At 53.8% G+C, this 20,617-nt stretch overlaps 1 protein-coding gene across 2 annotated transcripts in view; it reads right to left on the minus strand.

Annotated features, from left to right (window-relative positions):
• The window catches only part of MICAL2 (microtubule associated monooxygenase, calponin and LIM domain containing 2), a gene marked incomplete at its 3' end in the record, with an annotated part of 205,588 nt that overhangs the window by 81,023 nt on the left and 103,948 nt on the right, over positions 1 to 20,617 (minus strand). For both annotated transcript variants that reach the window (XM_081098896.1, XM_081098895.1), the window contains exons 10-21: positions 20,233 to 20,348; positions 19,321 to 19,447; positions 18,624 to 18,714; positions 17,458 to 17,605; positions 16,266 to 16,465; positions 15,782 to 15,888; positions 8,832 to 8,903; positions 5,265 to 5,414; positions 3,426 to 3,548; positions 2,084 to 2,290; positions 1,757 to 1,858; positions 59 to 184 (exon numbers count right to left, since the gene is read on the minus strand). In XM_081098896.1, coding sequence (XP_080955022.1) covers positions 59 to 184; positions 1,757 to 1,858; positions 2,084 to 2,290; positions 3,426 to 3,548; positions 5,265 to 5,414; positions 8,832 to 8,903; positions 15,782 to 15,888; positions 16,266 to 16,465; positions 17,458 to 17,605; positions 18,624 to 18,714; positions 19,321 to 19,447; positions 20,233 to 20,348 — 1,569 coding nt within the window. The remainder of the gene's footprint in view (positions 1 to 58; positions 185 to 1,756; positions 1,859 to 2,083; positions 2,291 to 3,425; positions 3,549 to 5,264; positions 5,415 to 8,831; positions 8,904 to 15,781; positions 15,889 to 16,265; positions 16,466 to 17,457; positions 17,606 to 18,623; positions 18,715 to 19,320; positions 19,448 to 20,232; positions 20,349 to 20,617) is intronic.

Raw genomic sequence — 20,617 nt, forward strand, 5'->3', positions numbered from 1 at the left:
AGAGCAGGCACCTTGGAACATGCAGGGAGTGGGGGAGCTAATTGTTCGGGGCAACTACCTTTCTGGCAGGAGAAACAGAGTCAACAGCCGGTGGAGAGGAAGCGGCAGCTGGGTCAGGAGACGGAGGGCAGGAGGGAGGAGACGGAGGCTGAGTGGGAGACAGGCCTTTCGAGAGTAGTTTGTTCTGCACAGAACAGAAACAGAGGAAAGTGATTATCCCCGGAGAAGGCCCAGTATGCGCGCCTGGGTGCAGCCCCTGCCTGCGCATGCGAGGAGGGGAAGGGACACGCAGGCCCGCCTCTCGGGACCCAGCGGAGGCCTCTGTCTTTGGAGCCCGCAGGGCTGTCTGGCTCCTGGCTACATTTCTGCTCCAACTGCTCCAACTCCCTTGTCACACTGGAACAGCTGGAGCAGGTCCATCCTGCTCCTGCCTGTGTCTGCCACAGACACCAGCGAAGTCCTGAGGCCCTCATTTCAGAGCTTGGTATAAAGTGGCAGGTGCAAGCTTAGGAAAGGAGAATCCTGGGCTACTTCGGGGCAGATGGCCTCTGCAGCTGCAGACACCTGTGCCACCTAAACATGAGCTAAATCAGCGGTCCTCAACCTGTGGGTCGCGACCCCTTTGGTGGTCGAACGACCCTTTCACAGGGGTCGCCTAAGACCATCCTGCAGATCAGCTATTTACATGACGATTCATAATAGTAGCAACATTACAGTTATGAAGTAGCAACGAAAATAATTTTATGGTTGGGCCACAACATGAGGAACTGCATTTAAAGGGCCAGAAGGTTGAGAACCACTGAGCTAAATAAATGCAAAGCCTCCTTCCCAGGCCAGTGACTCTGCCGAATAGCAGAGGACTCAGGTCTGGAGGAGACTGAGTGAGAGCAGCAGACAGGAATGTTCTAGAGACCAGGTTTGCTGCAAGAGAGCGCCTCACACATACAGGCGCTGTGGGACCTCATATCAATTCTTTCATCTCCTTGCCTGCACACGCTCTTCTTTTCTGCAAGTTTCTAAATAAGTTCCTGGCTCGCGGGGGCTGTGCTTTGTATTCTAAGGCAAAGCCATTCTCCTTGGCTCCGCGCTGCCTTTTGGGGGAGCAGAGTACAGGTTACGGCAGGGGTGGGCAAACTTTTTGACTCGAGGGCCACAATGGGTTCTTAAACTGGACCGGAGGGCCGGAACAAAAGCATGGATGGAGTGTTTGTGTGAACTAATATAAATTCAAAGTAAACATCATTACATAAAAAGGGTACGGTCTTTTTTTTTTTTAGTTTTATTCATTTCAAACGGGCCGGATCCGGCCCGCGGGCCATAGTTTGCCCACGGCTGGGTTACGGCATGGGGCTGACCCCTTCCTCAGTGTTTCCCCGATCAAGGCCACGGGGAGATTCTCATCAGGCCCCCAAACATCATGAGCAACTGGGCTGCTTTCACCTTAAAGGCGCTGTCATATAATTCTTGCAACTGAGCAGCTTTTCCTCTTTGTGTCTAACAGCCCGTGTTTCTGTTCAGTAACGTTTGCCTTTGATCTGAGCTCACTTTCCTCTCTCGGTTTCCCCTTTGTTCTGACTTATCTACCTATGTTGAGTGTTCTTATTTGCATCTGTTTTAGACAGCACCTTGAACTCCTTAGTGGCGTGACAGATGAATCGTGCCTCCTGCTATAAAAGCAGCGGGACGGAGGGCACGGCGCTCCAGAGGCTGAGTCGCGGCCGCCTCACGGGCTCCTGGGGCTCTGAACCCCGTTTACCTGCGGGAAGTCCCCATGGCCAAACATGGAGGCCAGGTGAGCCGCCTTCTCCTTAATGTTCTTTTGGTGAAATTCCCTGTTGGCCAAGTTCTGAGCCCTCTTCTGCAGCCAAGGCGAGAAAGGAGAAAGAAAAAGAGAGAGTGACAGAGCCTGGGATTGTGGGGTGTGGGGGGCAGTCAGGCAGGCTTGTCTCACTCCCCACACACAGGACGGGGGACAGGGCACGAACAGGCAGAGAAGGAACCCACCCTGGGCAGGCGGAGGAAGAAGGGGAACAGAGGGCACCCCGGACTCGGGAAGAGGCAGGGCCCAGGGCGAGGCTTTCACCTGGAGAATCTTCTCCTCCACTAGCTGCAGCCGCCGCAGCACCCCCGACAGGGCCAGCGCCCCCTGGCAGGCAGGGTTTTCTTCGCGCCCCCCCAGCTGCAGGTCAGACTGGGCTCGGGTTCTGCGGGGCCGGCTCGGGCACTCGCCACCGGGGGACACTTGGTTTATCTCTCGGAGCACATGCCCCGTCACAACCACGGAGGGGAGCTGGAGAGAAGACAAATCAAGCTTCCTTCCCTACTAGGGCCCTTGCATCGCCCCCAACATGAGGACCCCCAACATGAGGACCCCCAGGAGGACCAGGGGCCCAGGGCGCACCAGGTGTCACCTTGAGTAAGATTCCAAACTAACCTCAGGTGCTGATGGTCTACCATCTGCATCAGAATCACCTGATCTCTCCTTTTCTTTCTTTATTGTTATTTTTTTACATTTCCTTTTTAACTTAACTTATTGAGGTAACATTGGTTAATAACATTATATAAATCTGACATCCTCCTTAACATGATTATTGGGCCTCCTTCCAGACCCACTGAATCAAAACCTGTACAACCCGTGTTCTCAATCCTAGACGCACACCACAGCCACCGGGGCCCTTTAACAAACTAGCCAAGGCTGGGCCTGACTTCCGGAGGTTCTAATTTAATTGGTCTTGGGATGGGCACCAGATATTGCTATTTTTTTAAATACCCATTTTTTTAATTGAAAAAATGGTTCTTTAGGTAATTCTTATACACTAAGACGACATCTCTGCTTCATACCCCCACTGACCTCATTCAGCCTCCACTGCCCAGAAGCAACACACATGTCTCATGCTGACCAGCCATCTCTGAATGCTGTGGTCAAAACAGTGAGTCTGTGCAAATTCCAAACCCAGAGATGCTGGCCGGGGAAAGCCACAGTGCCGGGCTGCCGCTGCGCCTGCACACCACACGGGGCCTTGTCTCCTTGGGCGCCAGGAGGCCTGAGCCACACCCCAGCCTTCCCCCTTCAAGGCGTGCAGCCAAGCGGCCACCTACGCCCATTCCACCATCACTGCCACTTTCTCATCCCTTTACACGTCAGCCTATGTACGTGGTCTGCAGCTAACGCTGTGTTCCGGGGCATCCGACAAAACAGACAGCAGACCAGGTGGTGCGGTCTGTGTCCCCAATCAGAGCACCAGGAGCACCGTGGTTGGTCAGCCGATACCCCCGACTGGCTGAAGGACCGCATGTTGTGCCTGCCTTCCCAGAGAACCTATGATCAGCCCTACTTGGGCACGCAGAGGCCGACTGAGCCCACCCCTCTGCACCAGGGGCCCCTCTGGCTTCACCAAGACCCCATCCACTGGAAGGAGCCCTACCTGCCTTTTCAGAGGAGGCGGTGGGCTGGCCGTGAGCTCTTCCGGCTGGAGACAGCAAGAGTGAGCAGGAGGGTCAGAGGACGAGCGAAGGACAGGCTTACCTACCCCCGAGACATGGCGTTCCTGGGAGGAGGACGGGGAGTCCAAGATAGCAGCCGCAGGAAACACGAAAGAAAAGGCCGAGTCAGACTGAGAGGACAGGAAGGGAGGAAGGGAGGAAGGGAGGAAGGGAGCGAGAGTTTTCAGGTACAGAGAGAGCGAGTGTGCCCTGGGCTGAGGTCCGGCGAGTCCCCCCCCCCCCCCCTCCAGGAAACCAGAGCCCTGGCTCTCTGCGCAGGTGGACAGCAAGTCCCAGAGTCCCCTCCTCAGGGACAAGGTGGGAATTCAGGGAGGCCTTGCTGTTGGCTCAGACCCGGACACTGGACAGGCCCTGCCAGAGCCCATGCCAGGCTGGGGTGGCCGGCCCCGGAGTCTCCTGGAAATGGAAGAGCTTCCCGCCTACCAGGGGACGGGAGCTGATGGGAGAAGCTCCAGCAACACTGGGGGCTGCAAGGGACCCAGCCTGCAGAGGGGCAACTGAGACAAAACGTTAGAGTAGGAAGTCTCAGGACATGACCCCCTTCTATGAAAGCCTGGCTTCCTGGGAAGGTCTGTTTGTCTGGAGGAGCAGGGTCCACCTCAAAGCCAGGGGGACCTCTATGATCACCTAAAAGCTGAATTAACCTAGCGTCTGCCCTCCTCCTGAGAGGAGCCTCATCTGTCATGGGACAGGTATTCTCCAAAGAAAGACCAACCCCCAAGCTTTGGTAATGTGGCAGTGGCCTCCCAGAGGCCTTTGGGGGAGCGAACTAAGCCATGCAGCGCAGACCCCAAGCCAGAGTCCCTGGTCAGACACTCAGCCTTGCCAACCTGACCCGAGGGAGTAGGGAGAGGCACCACAACACTTGGGAAGTCAGTCCCCATTGCTGCAGGCCCACAGGGAGCTAAGACCCGTGACTCAGTTTCCCCTTGGTTGTGTGGGTCTTCTCACCAAGGACTTGGTGCTCTCCCAGGCAGCCAACACTCTAAAGCAGTGGTTCTCAACCTTCCTAATGCCGCGACCCTTTAATACAGTTCTTCATGTTGTGGTGACCCCCAACCATAAAATTATTTTCGTTGCTACTTCATAACTGTAATTTTGCTACTGTTATGAATCGTAATGTAAATATCTGATATGCAGGATGTATTTTCATTGTTACAAATTGAACATAATTAAAGCATAGTGATTCATCACAAAAACAATATGTAATTATATATGTGTTTTCCGATGGTCTTAGGCGACCTCTGTGAAAGGGTCGTTCGACCCCCAAAGGGGTTGCGACCCACAGGTTGAGAACTGCTGCTCTAAAGCTTCCTCCTACTGTACATCTCATCAATGGCTGCAAACCAAGTCATGGTTGCAAAGTGTAAAACCAAACTAGGGAAAGGATTCTTCTCTCATGCACAACAGGCATGGCAAACTGCGGGCCTCTGGCCAAATCGGGCCTGCAGCCTGTTTTGTAAATAAAGTTTTATTGGAACACATGCATGCACATTTGTTGAGGTATTGTCTACGGCTGCTTCCATGCGACAATGGCAGAGTTGAGTAGCTGCAGAGAGATCAGATGGCCCCTGAAGCCTAAAGTACTGGCTACCTGGCCCCTTTTAGAAAATTCTGCTGACTCCTGGTCTAGAAGAAGGCTCGCTTGAGCCAGGCGTGGCTGGCACACCTGAAACCCATCCCTAGCCAGAACATTTCTGCCGGCTTCTCAGTTCTGGTCACCGAGAAGGCCGGTCCAGTGAGCATGTGATGGGGCTCACCTGCTTCAGGAGCGAAGGGTTCCGAGAGCTCTCCTCGAACTTGGCCAGCAGCTGACTTGCCATGGACTTGACTTTGTTTTGATTTCCACCTTCTTTACTGACGCTGCCCTCGTGACTGGAGCCCAAACTCCGGCTGGAAAAGGCTGGCCGCTGCAAAGTCCAAATCAGCGCATTGGTGGTGGGGTCCCAGAACCCAGATATCAGGGAGGGGGCCTGGGGGCTGAGGACAGGGGACTAATTTCCGGAAGAAGGAGACCCTCCGTGGGCTCAGGAAGTGAGGCACAAGCAGCAGGCGATGCCCAGGGACGGGCACAGCCAGGCTTGGGAGCCCGAGAGTTAGGGTTTGCATCCTGACTCTTCCACTTCCCAGCCCAGTGACCTTGGCAATGAACTTCCCTAAAGTTTCTGCATCTGTAAAATGGGAGCATTACCCATTTCACATGGTTGTCACACACACACACACACACAAATCAAATATAATAATGAAGCGGCGAGCAAAATCATTTTCAAAATACATCCTGTGGCTCCCAAGAGGTGAACAGCAGGTGTGTGTGTGTGTGTGTGTGTGTGTGTGTGTGTGTGTGTGTGAAGGGAGCAAGAAGGGTGTCTGTCAGGCACAGGCTCTGGGCATCTTCCTCCTTCCTCCTCAGCACCCATTCCCAACTCCAACCTGCCCTGCTCTCTTGGTGCTACCATTTAAAAACAACGTTTAATTGTGAAATAATTTTGGATTTATGGAAAAATGACAAAGATATAGCACAGACGGTTCCTGCAGAGCCTTCACCCAGCTGCTCATAGTGGCAGCATCGGGAGCAATCCCGATACTGTCACCGGAACGAAGGAATCCACCCCAGCGTGCTGCCATGAACTGCAGACTCGATTTGGACGACGCCAGTTTTTCCACACGCTTCCTTGTTTGGTTCCAGGATACAACCCAGGACCCTACATTGAAGTAAGCCATGATTTCGCCTTAGTTCTCTCCCCTCTGTACAGTTTCTCCATCTGTCTTTGTCTTTTACGACTTTGGCAGTTTCAAAGGGGATGGGTCAGCTCTGTGTGCAAAGTCCCTTAATCCGGGTGCTCTGATCTTCCTCGTGGTTAGGCCGGGTTATGGATTTTGGAGAAGGATGCCGGAGGTGAAGGGCTCCTCTCGGTGCTTTATGCCAGGGTACATGATACCAACGTGACTAATGACGGGTGAGACGTGGGCTGTGACCTTTTGATTACGCTATTTTATGAAATGGAGTTCCAGCCCAATAGGCGTGGCTCAGTGGTTGAGCATCAACCTATGAACCAGGAGGTCATGGTTTGATTCCTGGTCAGGGCACATGCCCGGGTTTCAGGCTCGGTCCCCAGTGGGGGGCTTGCAGGAGGCAGCCGATCAGTGATCCTCTCTCATCATTGATGTTTCTCTTTCTCTCCCTCTCCCTTCCTCTCTGAAATCAATAAAAATACACATATTTTTAAAATGGAGTTCCATGTAAGGCTTCTTTAGCTCATCTGCTACAAATGAAACTTGGAAAATTACCAGTGTTCACGGAATGTCCGCCTCCCCTTCCCATAGGCTCTGCTCCCACAGGCCTTGGGGTGAAAATGGCACTGGTGTGTCCAGTGGGCAGTCTGCTTCCCCAGGAGACAACAAATCTCTGGGGCAGACATTCTCAGGACAATAAAGAGATTCCGGGGAAGCAGCAAGCCACAGTCCGTTGTTTTTCTAACAGACCCCTAAGAGCCGCAGCCCCGTGGGAAACCTTGTCTGTGTAGCCACCCTGAAGTGCTGGACAAACACCAACCGGAGTCACTGCCCACTTCAAAGTGGGAAGTGTGGCTGCACAGCCACCCAGCCTGGAGTGCAGAGCGGGCGAGTTCACTGGGGAGGTCACTGTTTGTACAAGGCCAACGTCACCGGGACAGTGGGTCCTGCCGACAGCACTCCCCAGACGTGAATCACCAGGGGCTCCTTCAAAAGCAGGTTTGGGCTCAGTTGGTCCGGGGTGGGCCCTGAGACTCTGCATTTGTAACCAGTTGCCAGCTGATGCTGACGCTGCCGGTTCTGGGCCCACGCTTAGTGAGAACTGAGAAAGAATTATGGTTTGGGTAAATTTGACTTGGAAGCAAAAAAAGTTGGCTCAGAAAACAGCCCAGAGCCATCTCAGAAGGGACAGGTGCAACCGATTTCTTTCCACTCTCCCCTCCTGTGCTGCCACCAACAGAGAGAGCACAAACGGCCCCTCAAATAAGGCCTGCGTGGGAGGCAGGAGCAGACTCCCACCCGAGACAGAGTGCGTGCAAGGGACGCTCCTTAGGTGGAGGCCAGAGCAAACCCAGGCACACAGGCGAGAGCCAGCACCGTGACCGGGGAAACGGACATCTCTCCTCCAGTCACTCAGCCTCTGCTTCCTCCTCTCCATCATCTCCCGGTTCGCTGGCTCTGGCTCACAGCAGCACCGAGAGACGAGGAAGCCGTTCTTGAAGGGATTCCCCCAAAGAAATCCTATAAGGGTTCGGACAAGGGTGATTTCGAACTCAGTGGATAATACGCGTTTGAGCACATTTTAAGACATGAATGGAACTGCAGGCCTTATCAGCGCTTCCCTTCGAGCGTCCCAGAAAACGGGCTGAGCCATAGGCAGCGCCCTCTTCCCCATGGCGGGCCTGGTGGCTCTATTCGTTACAAAGTTCAGCTGTGAGGACCAGGGTGCTGATCCCGGTCAAGGCTTCCCCATGAAGCAAGTCACAGACATGAACACAATGTCGTAAAAATACACATTTCAGATGGAAGTCTTTTCTAAGCCCTATAACCCGGGTATAATGTGTTATACAAACGACCCCACGTGCCTCTGTGTCATAATCATGGCATCAGCCGTCAGGCTAGCTAGCGCTGGCCTCCCACAGTTCACTGACAGCACCTGGGCTTGCTTTCGGGGACTGGAACGGCCTTTTCAAGTGAAGGCATATCTCAGGTCTCTTTAAAGAGCTGCCTGGGGAAGCGGAACTGATACCCTCTTTCTCTGCTGATCAATTTTTCAGTAGCAGGAGAGCGACTGGCGCCTGGTTTTGACAAAGTAGCCTGTAATGTTCTCCTGTCACCAGAAGGTGGCACTTGCGGGCACTGGGACAGTGGCCTTTAAGACTCAAAGTGCAGAAAACACAAAACACAAAAGGTACAAACAATGACGGGGAGAAAAGCCGGACAGCTGGTGCCTCTTCACTGCTCACTATTGATAGTGATTACATATTGATCAGCCTAGGTGCCATAGATCAGGCCCCGCATGTTGCATAACATCTTATATCATCTTTAAAAATCCTGCCAGGTTTCATACATTTCAAATGTATCATTTGTATTTTACAGACGTGAGCCCCACCCTGGCTGGCTCTGTTTCTCAAGGTCACATTGCTAGTAAGCAGTGGAGCGAGGACCAGAACCCGACTGTTTTTCCACCAAGTCAAGCCTGGGACTGAGCAGCTCCAGAGAGAGGAGAGCAAGGAGGGCCAGGGCGGCCGGGCCTGTGGCCATGGGCTGTCAGGCCACGGGCCTCTGTTAAAACGGATGCTGTGCACACGAACCTCGTGCAGGCTGTTGAAGCCTCTCCGCCTCCGTTTGTTCATGTCGTTATTCTCTTCCGTTTGGTTGTCCACCTGCAAAGGCCAAGAGACCACCATGAGCTCAGGACCACCAAGGACCTCGAATCCACTGACAGCCCTGAGCCAGCACTGGGCCCGCCGCCCTGCCTGCCCAGGAGACAGATGGACATATCCCACCCTGCACCCAGAGCTCTGTTCGGGCGCAGGGGACAGGGTCTTCCTCCATCTGGGGAGCCAGTTTCTGACAGAAGGGGTGGGAATCACATCCCCAAATCCAGCTGAAACATCCCAAAACACAGACTCCCTGTGACAGGGCAGGGATCGTCCCCACGGTGAATGTGACCTCGGTCTCAGGCAGTGGCCTCCAGGCCTGCTGAAAACCTCCAGTGCTGCCTATGAGACACTGGCTCACCTCAAGGGCAGGATTCTCGGGCTCAGAGCAGCTGCCCAGGGATGTGACGGCCACTCGGACACCACCCCAGCTACCAGTGCAAGATAGTTTAACTTCAAAGGAGCACCAGACTTTGAACCCTACGGTGAGTGTACAGCCAGTGTGCCCAGGACCATGCGATTCATCGCTTTTTGTCCCTGGCATCATTATAATGCCTCCTTTCACCCTCAAAAGCATCCTGGTTTAGACAATAAATTACGTGGCTTCCCTACCAATAGTCTTTTACAGCCTACTTTCTGCTGCCTGAATCTGGACATTTACACCCAGAGACACCCAGAGAAATGTGCACTACCCGAGCCCATCACATCACCTCCGCGAGGACCACCCATGGGCACCCGCTGTCAGGCTGGAGCCTCAAAGGAATGAGTGGAACTGGACAGGTTGTGCTGCTGCGATGGGCTGGGCTGGGCTGGGTGTGAGGGCTGACTTAGTTCTTCCCCTGCACACTGCAGGATGAGTCCATTCTTGACAATGAAGTTAAGCCTACCTCTCTACCACAGTCTCTAGCTGGGGCCTTCTCCAAATGGCCAGCCCCCTGAGGACCATGGAATCACCCCACAAGTATGTCTCCCTCCTACGGGGAGCCTCCTCGGCCTCAGAGGGCCCTCCACAGCAGGCCCCAATCAAATCCTGGCTTTGGTCCCACTTGGGATGCAGCAGCCAGGGCGGCTGGCCACTCTCTCCGCTCCAACCCAGGGGTACCACCCCATCAGCCCTACACACCCTAAACTGGCCCAATCACAAGAGGATTCTTTTGCCTCCCAGTTGTTCTCGAACAACACTAATACTTTCGGTTGTTATTACAATAGATGCTAATATACCACACAATAGCAACAGCACTAATCCTACCACTGGAGTCCCTAGCACGGTCTGCTGTGTGCTCACTGGCTTCCAACAGAAAGCACCTGCTTCCCGAGTTCTTACACTCCCCCGACCCCTGACCCCTCCCCGTATTTACCAGGACCTTTAATATTTTCAAAGACGAGATCAACCAGAGCTTAGTCATTAATATTTGTTTAAAAATTTGACCCAGGCATCAAAAAAACAAAAACAGAAAACAAAAACCCCGACAGATCAAAGGGCCCGGCCGTCCCTCCCACATTCTCCTCAGCTCCCAGTAACTCATTATTCTGTGACTGGAAATTATTTCAGGCCCAACGCTTGGGCAAACACCAAGAGAAACAGATGACCTATTTGCAACAGCGTTGGGTCTTAGCGGCACAGGCTGTCTGGCCCGAGCTCCGCAGTCCGTGAAGGCCTCGCTGGCCTCGGACTGCAGCCTGTGGAAGCACAAGATGTCCTGCCCACCCGGCAGGAACACGCGGTGCAGCATCTTCGGGTTTTCCATTGTTTCTTGTTTGTTTGTTTGTTTCCACCTTAAATGAAGACTTGGCTTTTCCCTCAAGAACAACACATGTTATTCTCTCTTTTGCATTCAACAGCCGTGGGTGTGACTGTTCCAACAACCAGAGCCTGTCTAGGTCCAAGGCCAGGCTTAGCCGCAGGCCCACAGAAAGCACCTCTAGGGGAAGTGTGTGCAGCAGCAGCCACAGCTCCTCTGCTTCAGCCTGAGCCACGGGACAGTAAACCGTGGTCTGTGTGGAGAGGTGAGCAGTGAAGAGCTAGGTTAAAACTAAATGGTGGAGAAAACGCAAACCTAGACGTTTATGTATTTTTTTTTCTTAACTGTATATCTCTATTTGGGAACTAAAGTTGCCCCAGCACCCCCATCTCCTTGGGCTCTATTTTATTCTACAAAGAATTGGGTTGCAAGGAGAAAGAACATACTTATTGTGCCAGTCAGACAGAATGTGAGAATAAACCAGTAACTCACTTTCTTTTTCTATTAATATTTTCCATCCCTTTCACCTGAACTTTTTTTTTTTAAGTCATGATGTCCTAGTGACTTGTAAGATTCTGCACACCAAAAATCATTTATTAAACTAATTGGTATCTCCACTAAAAAAAAAAAAAAATTAGGCATATATCTCCCAATCTGATCATTTATTTGATCAGCACAAAATCACACTGTTCCCATATTGCCTGACTTAATATGAATTTAGCCCAAAGTAAACAAGCTTTGTATTTAGTTAGCCAGTATAACCTAATTGTGGAGAAATTAAGATCTGGGCCACAGGAAGAGAGACTGGCCAGCGTAGGCAGATGACCTGGTTGAGAAGGGTGGTTGCCATGAGATTTAGAAAGATGGCCAGTGACACTGCCAAGAGAGTCTGTTCTTCTTCAACGGCAGCGTAGAAAGGAAACATGGGTTCGAGTTCTGACATGAATTACTTCCTGGCTGTGTGACCTTAGAGGAATCACCTAACCTCTCTGATTTCAGTTTCCTCACTATAGGATATTACACTGTCATAACTGGTGTAAGGATCAATAAAGTCATTTATGTAAAACATTTCTTATAACATGAAGTGCTGTGTGTTAGACGCTGTCACTGAGGTTAATGCTAGTTAGCAGACATTAGAATTCTAGTTCTGACTTTGACATCCACCACCTACATGGCTTTGCAATTTAACCTCCCTACATCCAAGTTTCCGCATCTCGCTGGGATGAGGACACATTCCCCGCCTCCCTTAGAAGGGACGCGAGGGGCGAATGCGATACACAGGAAACTGTTCCCGATGCTCTAAGTGCTACATCGCCCATGGTTGCAGTACCGAACCCACAATTCAATCCAACTAGTGTCACTCATCTGTTCAGAAGACGAGCATCTTTACTTAATCAGTACTTGCAAAGGGCATGGCCTGTCACTTACGGAGCCCCTTCCATGTGCCAAAGACTGTGTCAGACCTGCAGCGCGCATTTGTTGACAGTGTCTTCACAGCAATGCAATGCTCGTTATTATGACCATCTTGCGGACAAGCCCAGGAACTTCCTGAGAGGTTTAAGCACATGAATCCCCAGCAGACCTAAAGCCGTGTCTGCCTGGCCTCAACGTGCACTGCCATGCTGCAAACCAGCTCAGAATCTCTGGCTGTGGGTGCACAGAGGGCAGGAGAGATCAGCCTGCAAACCACAGGTGCTGGAGGAGGTGGTGGTGGGGGCGGGCAGCATCGGGACCTGGTCCTCTGGACTCTCCCGAACCTTCTTCAATCTCTCAACTGAGAACTACTAGGCAGCTCGCCGGGAGCTTTGGCTGCTGGGCGGGAGGTTCTGGGAGAGGAGTTGGAGCAGGAGAGTGAGAGGAACTGCAGAAGCCCCTCTAGAAGGCGAGCTCCCCTGGTCAGGGTCCCGCTTGTGTTGTTCACTGCTCTACCCCAGCTCCACAGGGAGAACTCAACATAAACTAGGCATCAGTAAAGTGTGTTGAATAGATGGAAGGAGGAAGCACATTTAAAAAAATATATTTGTTAATCCTCACCAGAGGATATTTTTTCCATTGATTCTTTAGAGAGAGTGGAAGGAAGGGGGGTGGGGGGGGAGACAGAGAGAAACGTTGATGTGAGACAGACACATCAATTGGTTGCCTCCCACATTTACCCCAACCAGGGCCAGGGATTGAGCCTGCAACTGAGGTACGTGCCCTTGACTGGAATCGAACCTGCGGCTCTTCAGTCTTCGGGCCAACGCTCTAACCACTGAGTAAACCGGCCAGGGCAGGAAGCACTTTCTTCCCTAGCAACCCCTGGCTCTTTGCAGAGTATTTGTGCAGAAGACTCATGGAGAGGAGCGCTGGGAGGCTGACTCAGGCCCCCCGCAGGTCATGTGCACGCCACTCTACCGGGGCCAGTGCTGGAGGAGGACCTGGGTCCGAATCAGCCAGCTGAGCAGGATCTGCATCCCGGGGCCACTAATCCGGCTTCTGGGATGGGCTTTTCATGGACAAGTGACAGCCTCTGTGCTGTGCTGTCCTCCAAAGAGTGGGCTCAGAATGGGGAAAAGATCAGGCCCCCTGCATGCATATGTCACATGTGACGCATGTAATGGCTGAAGTGGCCGTCAATGCAGGCATTACCCACATGTGGCAGGCCTAGGAGAGCACTGACTGAGACCACATATGTTCAGATGTCATCTGCGGTGTGTGGTGACAAGAGCCCTGGAGTCCCCCGGAACTGTCGCTTGCCCTGAGGCTTTCGATGCTTACGGGATGAGAGGCAGATCTGCAGAAGCAGACCCCGGGGGTAGTAAAAGGAAAAGAGAATCTCAGGCTCTTCTTCCCACAGGCCTGGACCCGCCGGTCCTCAAAGCTCATCGAGCAGCCCCATAGCTCCCACTCACCGAGGGACCACCTCGTGGCGGGTAGATGGAAAGTTACAAGGTCCTCGGGGAGGAAAAGTCTTATTTTGCCTAATGTTGGTCTGTCTTGCTGGGATTGTGACATTAGCAGATTTGGGGATGAGAAAAAAAATGTAACACCAACAGTGAAAACCGGAGGGAGAGAGGCTTTTAAGACTGGCTCAACAGAGAAACAATGAACTCTCTTCAGATTAAGATGCCACGTTGTGAATGCCCGTGAGCTGCTGCAGCCCATATCTCAGTGCTCCTCTGGCAGCTGGCGAGGGGTGGGGAGGGGCCTTACTAACTTGCCCTCCCATGGGCAGCCCACGGCACATGCTGGAGGAGCCCAGCCATGGTTCACACCTGCTCCCCTGCATTTCCTAGCAGAGCCAGCAGAACATGGAGCGAGGGCCCAGCAGCCGTCAGGGGCCTGGCGGGCCTTGCTGGACTGCTGACTTTTGACCATTCCCACCTCCTGGCCAGGCCCTTTCCATTCAGTCACTCTGTCAACAGAGGTGTGGTGAGTGAAGGTTTAAACTCCACTCCAGCCCCTTCTGCTGTTTCAGTTGTGGGCTATGTGGTGGGAGAAACCGGTGAACGGAGAAAGGGGGTGAACGCTTGGCCCAGAGGGCTTGTGGAAAGGCTGCGTGGGCTGCCTGGATGGGGCAGCCCAGAGTGGGGTCCTTGGGCTTCAGAGGACACATGACTGGCCTGGCGGGAGCACGCCTATGGCTGGTATCCAGAGGACAGCTTTCACTCTCGGGACATGTGGTGGCGATGCAGCCCTCACACTGAGCTTCTGAATGGGGCGCCCTGGGGTGCAGAGCAGACAGAGCTCTGCTGAAAACCCTGGCAGACCTGCGCACCTTCCTCCCCAGCCCTCACTCGGCTCACCCACCCTCCCAGCAGACAGGGCGTGCGGGAGCGCCGAGTATCCTATGCAGCTAGCCCAACAACTGCTTGCGACATTCCAGGGAGCGCGGGTCTCAGTGGAAAAAGTGACCGCTGTTCCAGCAGCTGAGAGAAAGGAGGGAGGCCACACCCTGGGTGGAGGGGAGGCAGGACATGGCATGACTGTCAGCAACTGCGAGAGGCTGAGACAGGCAGAGGCCTGCACCCTCTGCCAAGCGAGGGAGGCTCCCCGTGCGCTCAGAGCCAGGGCGAGCCCTGGGCCAGGACTTGCCACCTAACACCTCTGGGCCCCCTTTTTAAAATCTGTACAATGAGCACGATAAGCAAGACGACTTGTATTATCCCTTTCCCAGAGATGCCATCACTCAGATACAATTATTTCTCATTAGGCCCATCATTCCCAAACCAGGTACCAAGGCACCCTGTGGCACCACAGTCAACTCGTAGAGGAGCTGCAGGGTATTTAGATTTCCTAGGGAAGCATGGTGAAGTCTGTCGTAGACCTTGCAAAATGCCCTTATAAGATATTTGAACTTAACTACTGAATAAATGGAACTTCTTTAGATCGAGGGGCACCGTGAAAAAAGTACTGAGACAGGCAGGGTGCCGTAGGTCAGGGAAGCTCGGGAACCTCTTTGTTGGGCGCTGAGCTCTTCAAAGGCAAGGAGCCTATCGTAGTCATTTCTGTCCATGTCCTCCCCTCGTCAAAAACTAACCAAAGTTCAGCCCTAATGTGGGCATACTGTAGGGCCCAACGGACATTTGTTGAATGAATAAAAAAAAAAGAATAGAACAGGATGTGTAACTGTAGCCTCACCGCCCTGCCTCTCAATGGCCCCTGTGCTCCTGATCGAAATAAACTGCTCAACAAAGCGAGAAGCTGCCTCTCCTCCCCACCGAGGAGGCCACGCTGATCCACCCGGGACTTCCTGTAACCCAGTGGTTCTCAACCTTCTGGCCCTTTAAATACAGTTGCTCATGTTGTGACCCAACCATAAAATTATTTTCGTTGCTACTTCATAACTGTAATGTTGCTACTGTTATGAATCGTCATGTAAATATCTGATATGCAGGATGGTCTTAGGCGACCCCTGTGAAAGGGTCGTTTGACCGCCAAAGGGGTCGCGACCCACAGGTTGAGAACCACTACTGTAACTGCTTCTAAGTCAGCGAAGTGCCGGGGGAACTTCCAAAACACTCAGTTACTAAACTGAGTTTTACTCATGTCTCCTGTGTGATTTATCAGCAGACACAGACCAAGAGCAGGACATTCTCCAACCCCCCAGCCCCATCCATGCGCAAAAAGCAGTTAAAGGAAAGCCAAGCCTCGACTTACTCGTGGAGTCCTCTTCCTGGGAAACGTGAGGTTGAGATAGTTGTGAGGAAGGGATGATTTGGCCACGCCCAAGTCATCATTTTCTCCGTAGTTTTTGCCCCAAGAGTCTGTTAGGAAGTAAAAGTATGGCTGAGATTTGGGTCCTGCCACAGCTACCCAAGGGTTTAAGGGTGTCACTGCTATAAGGTCCCTCCAAAATAATTTTCTCTCCCCAACTAAAGATGTGAATGGCCTGGGCAGGGGGCTGTGCAGCCCCACCAGAGACCACCAACGCCAGGGGCAGACCAGAACCCTGGCGTCATGCATCACCTACACACAGACCCACTTACACACACGGGTCTGTGGGACCCATCCCTGTTTGGCCTTAAGGGAAGGCATGGGTCAGCCCAGAACAGAAGACACCAGGGTGAAGAGCAGCCGGAGATGGCCCAAGGCAGAGCTGGCTCAAGGGCAGAGCAAAGCGTGGTCCAAAGCAGGTGCTTACCCACAGGCCTCAGCGGGGTGCCCCGGAAGAGCTCGTAGAACTTGGACAGGTACATGACCATGCTGAGCTTGTCGGGCTCCTGCGCTGACGCCATCTCTTTGCCCGTGGTCACTGGGGGGATGCCAAACTCTCGCTCGGCCACGTCAAACGCCAGCTGGTTGTTCTCCACGGCGTCATCTTCGTTCAGAGAGTCAAAGTTGCTGGAGAATCAAAACGAGGTGAAACTCAGGGAGAGGAAGCAGAGGTGGGGGGAGTGCAGGAGCGGTGACCCCAGCCCCGGGTCCCGAATCACACCCCGACCCCGCTCCCTAGGAAGCTCAGTCACAAGAAGCTAACACTGTCCAGATCTGGGCCACGAGAATGTCACGGCTGTCAGTGACGTTCGCCACTTTGGGAAATGCATGAGCTACTTTGCCTTTAGATAGTTCCCTTATGTTTGTTTTCTTTTCGCTACGAAACTAACATGGGCTTCTTGTCAAAAAAGAATCAAGTGATGTATAACCTGTAAAGTGCTAAGTGAGAGCCACCCCCTTCTCAAGGCAACCTCACGTCCTAAAGGTACCAATTGATAACACCTTGGCAGGTTTCCTTTCAGCCCTTTGGATGCCTTTGCTCGTGGGCGTGAGGTTACACCGCACACAGTGGTTTAAACACAACCTCAGTCGATGCATTGTGCTTTCAACATCACGAGGCGCTCACATAATTCAACCTCCCTAATGAACCTGACATGTTTCCCAACTTATAAATGAAGAAACAAACTCAGAGAAGGCACGTGCCTTGCCCAATGGTACACAGCTAGTCAATTCGGGTCTCAGCTCTAATTATTTGGGCTGTAAACCGTCACATTTCCCCCCAGAATTAGGTCTTGCCCATCATTCCTGCCTAAGGGTAGAGCTCCATGGTGGGAATGCTCAACTTTCCCACGTGTGGAAATGGAGGGGCGGGAGACGGGAAACCACTGAGCCTGAGTCACATATTAGGGACACAGATCAAAGGAGCTGTGGGCAGATTCATCAGTGCAAAGGGGAAACAAAACAAGCTTAAGGAAACTCAAATCAAAAATATGCAAAGAGAAATTTTGAACCAAGTTCTGAAGATTCTGCCTCTAGCAGAACAGTCCCGGTTCCCCTCGTCTCCAGGGTCCCCGTGGGCAGTGAGGAGCTTGGCAGGCCCAGCCGGGCCCCAGACTCACATCAGCTCAGGCCGGAAGCGGTGGATGATGGCACACAGGGCCAGGCCACTCCGCCAGGACGTGGTCAGGTCGGTGACGTTGACGTGCTGGTAGCCCTCGGTCTGCTGCTGGCACCAGGTTAAGAGCTTGCTGGGCCGGATGTCTGACTCTGCAGTAACGGGAGACAGACAGTGAGGTGGTCTGGGGAAATCTCAGGGACCCCTGGGGACCGCTCTCTGACTGCCACCATGTCTGGGAACATGGGGAATGGCACGAAGGCAAGGGGCCCTGTGGAGAGCATGGCGGGAGGGCAGGCTGCTGGGGCAGGAAGCATGCTCTCCTACAGCAGGTCCCCAAGACCCTCTGGAACACAGTGGCGGGACAATGCGGACTCGGCCAGCATCTCGTCCAGTGGGGAAGACAGACACGGATGCGGGTGACAATGACACGGTGCTGTAATGATGGAGAAGCAGGGTGCCGGGGAGCATGTGAGCGGGGTTGCCCGGCGTCTGCCAGGCCGGGACTCGCCACAGAGAGGCACAAAGAGGGTACATGTGAGCTGCTTCTTAAAAAGTGTCTAGCAATTCATCAGACAGAAGAAGGAGCTGCAGGAAGGCAGAAAGGACTGCGCCGTGGAAAGACCAGGAAAACCCGTCCCCATGTCTAACATGGCTGATGACGGGCGGCAGCAGCGGGGCACGTGGTGCTGGAGGGAAGGGGCTGGCTGGTAAGGCTGAGTGAGCCCAAAAGCTGGGAGGACACAAGGTCTGGGCGGGTGACCGGAGGCCAGAGGGGCCTTTAAGCAGGACTGTGACCTGAGCAAAGCCTGATGGGTACTGGGAGTTATTCCTGTATCATCCCTGGCCCCCAGCACTGTGCCAGGCCCTAGACGACCAAGACAAGAATGGAGCACATGGACCCTGCTGTCCAGCTGGGGAGGCAGACCCCAGGCTGGAAATGAAGGGAGAAGAAGAGCAGGTCCCAGGGAAGTGATTCCACAGTTCACTGTGCCAAGCGTGCAGCCTTGATGGTGGTTATAACGTAGGGCGTCACTGTCCCGGTGTCACAGAAGGGGAAATTGAAGAGCAGAGGAGAGGAGCCTGGCCAAGGTCACCCAGGTCCTCTGTGCCCCCGGGCAGCCTCCTCCCTGCAAAGCCCCTCCCAGGGGACCCGGGAGGGCGGCTTACCCCGCCTGGAGAGGCCCACGGATCTCCTCATGGAGCCCAGCCTCTTGAGGGGGGAGTGGTGCAGCTCCTTAGTGATGTACAAATGCTTCACCTACAAGCAAGAGAGAACACGCAGCTGCCCACCAGTCTTCCCCCACATTCCAGTCTCAGGGCCTGGGCACCTGACCTTCTCGACTCAGTATCTATCGGCCACTCCTTTCCTCTCCCGCTGGACCCTCAGCGAGGGGACGCAGGCCACCTGAGATACAGAGCGACGGGCCGCAATCATCCACCCAGATGTGGAAGCACTCAGTGTAAATATAGGTCACGGCTAACTTTTAAAATGCACGCCACTCCTGGAGCTATTGACTGAGAGGCTCTGAGTCAATGGGAGAGAATAAGAGGACTCTAGGATGATGCTGAAAAGGACTCAAATTCACCAAGTAGATTGAGGGATTATGCTTAGCAACATGGTGTGCATGGTGACAAACGGGTGTAAATATATGTACAAATGTGGACGTCCACTTACAAATGTTCTACTTCTCTCCTGTGGGCCAGAGGTGCTGACTCCGCGTTACTCTTGTGACTCCCCGAGAGTCACCGTAGGGCCCAGGGGCTTGGTGGCCTTGGTCCCGGGGATGTGCCGAGATGTCAGGTGACCCCTCCTTCCCACCGCTCAGTGCAGGGGGCTCAGACAAGATCCCCGGGAAGGACTCACCTGATGGGGCCGCACACAGTGGGAGTTGAGGTTTGGGTACCGCGTGCCCGGGTCCAGCGTGTACTGCTCAAAGTTCTTGTTGATGTTCTCTGGGGTCGTTTGAGGTAACAGCCGGTAAAGACTTTCTCTGGAGGGAGGCAGGGCATGGGGTCGGGATTGCTCTTGAAGCCTGAGGCTTTGGTCGCCACCCCCACCCTCTCCGGCTCTCAAGGGCTTCTTAGACGTGTTTGTATAACCCTTCCCTGCAAAGCCTGACCCTCGTGGTTCTTGAGACCTGCAAAGTGGGGGAGGTCCAAGGGGTGCAGAGGAGGCAGGAAGGAGCCCGGGAGGTGGGAAAGCTGGCACCTCCCCCAGGCAGAGCTGGCAGCACAGGGACCTGTGGTTTTGCTATAACCGCCACTCAGCCACACGGCCTCTGGGGCCTATCCCCCATGACCACAGGCTGCCACACCCAAGACCAGCCAAGGCCGGTCCCCACCCACCAGTCCTTACTGCTCCCAGGCCACCAGCTGTCACAGCCACGTGGCCAACAGCAGGGGTCTGGGAGGAAGCCCAGGCTCTCCTGGGGGATCAGAGAACCAGCCCCCAACAGGGTCGGGCACTCAGCACTTCCATGGCAACTTCCCCCAAACCTCTTCCGGGTCCCGGGCAACTGAGCAGTGCTGGAACCTCAACTTCAGGGCTACCCCGGATGAAAATTTCTCTTGGGCATCGAGGACCTATGGTCCTGGCCCCCAGAGAAAGTCACTGAAGGAGGTAGATTGTGATGGAGAACATTTCCTTGGGGCCCCCGATGATCAAGCTACACGTGGGAAGGCAGATGGGAGGAGACCAAGGCTTCATCCAGGTGCCACCTAGCAGCCAGCTGTGCTCCCTTCCTGCCCCAGCTGGGAGCCCGGCCCACACACTCACCTCTCAGCCAGCAGCTCCAGCGGAGGAGCGCCCTGGTCCCAGCTCTTCACCATCCAGGCCGTGTCAAAGGCCGCCAGGAAGCCTCGGGCACAGCCTGTGCCCATGGGCCAAAAGGGCTGCAAAGAAAAAAATGGAAATTTAGGGTGATTCTAACAACTCTCAGCCTGCTCTCCAGTTCCATCCAGCACTCTCCTATTGCCAGGCCCAGGTGAGGCTCTGGGGGTGCAGGGTGTAGAGAGTGTGTGTGTGTGTGTGTGTGTGTGGGGGGTGTGAGGTGACTGGACAGCCGCTAAGATTCACCAAAAATACAAATATCTGCAACCCAAGCCCTAGGTAAAGGGGCCTAGGACACAGGAACAGCAAAACCGCTTTGGGGCTCAAAAAA

This window comes from Myotis nattereri (genome assembly GCF_964212035.1).
Source record: "Myotis nattereri genome assembly, chromosome: 9".
In the NCBI taxonomy this organism is placed as follows: domain Eukaryota; kingdom Metazoa; phylum Chordata; class Mammalia; order Chiroptera; family Vespertilionidae; genus Myotis; species Myotis nattereri.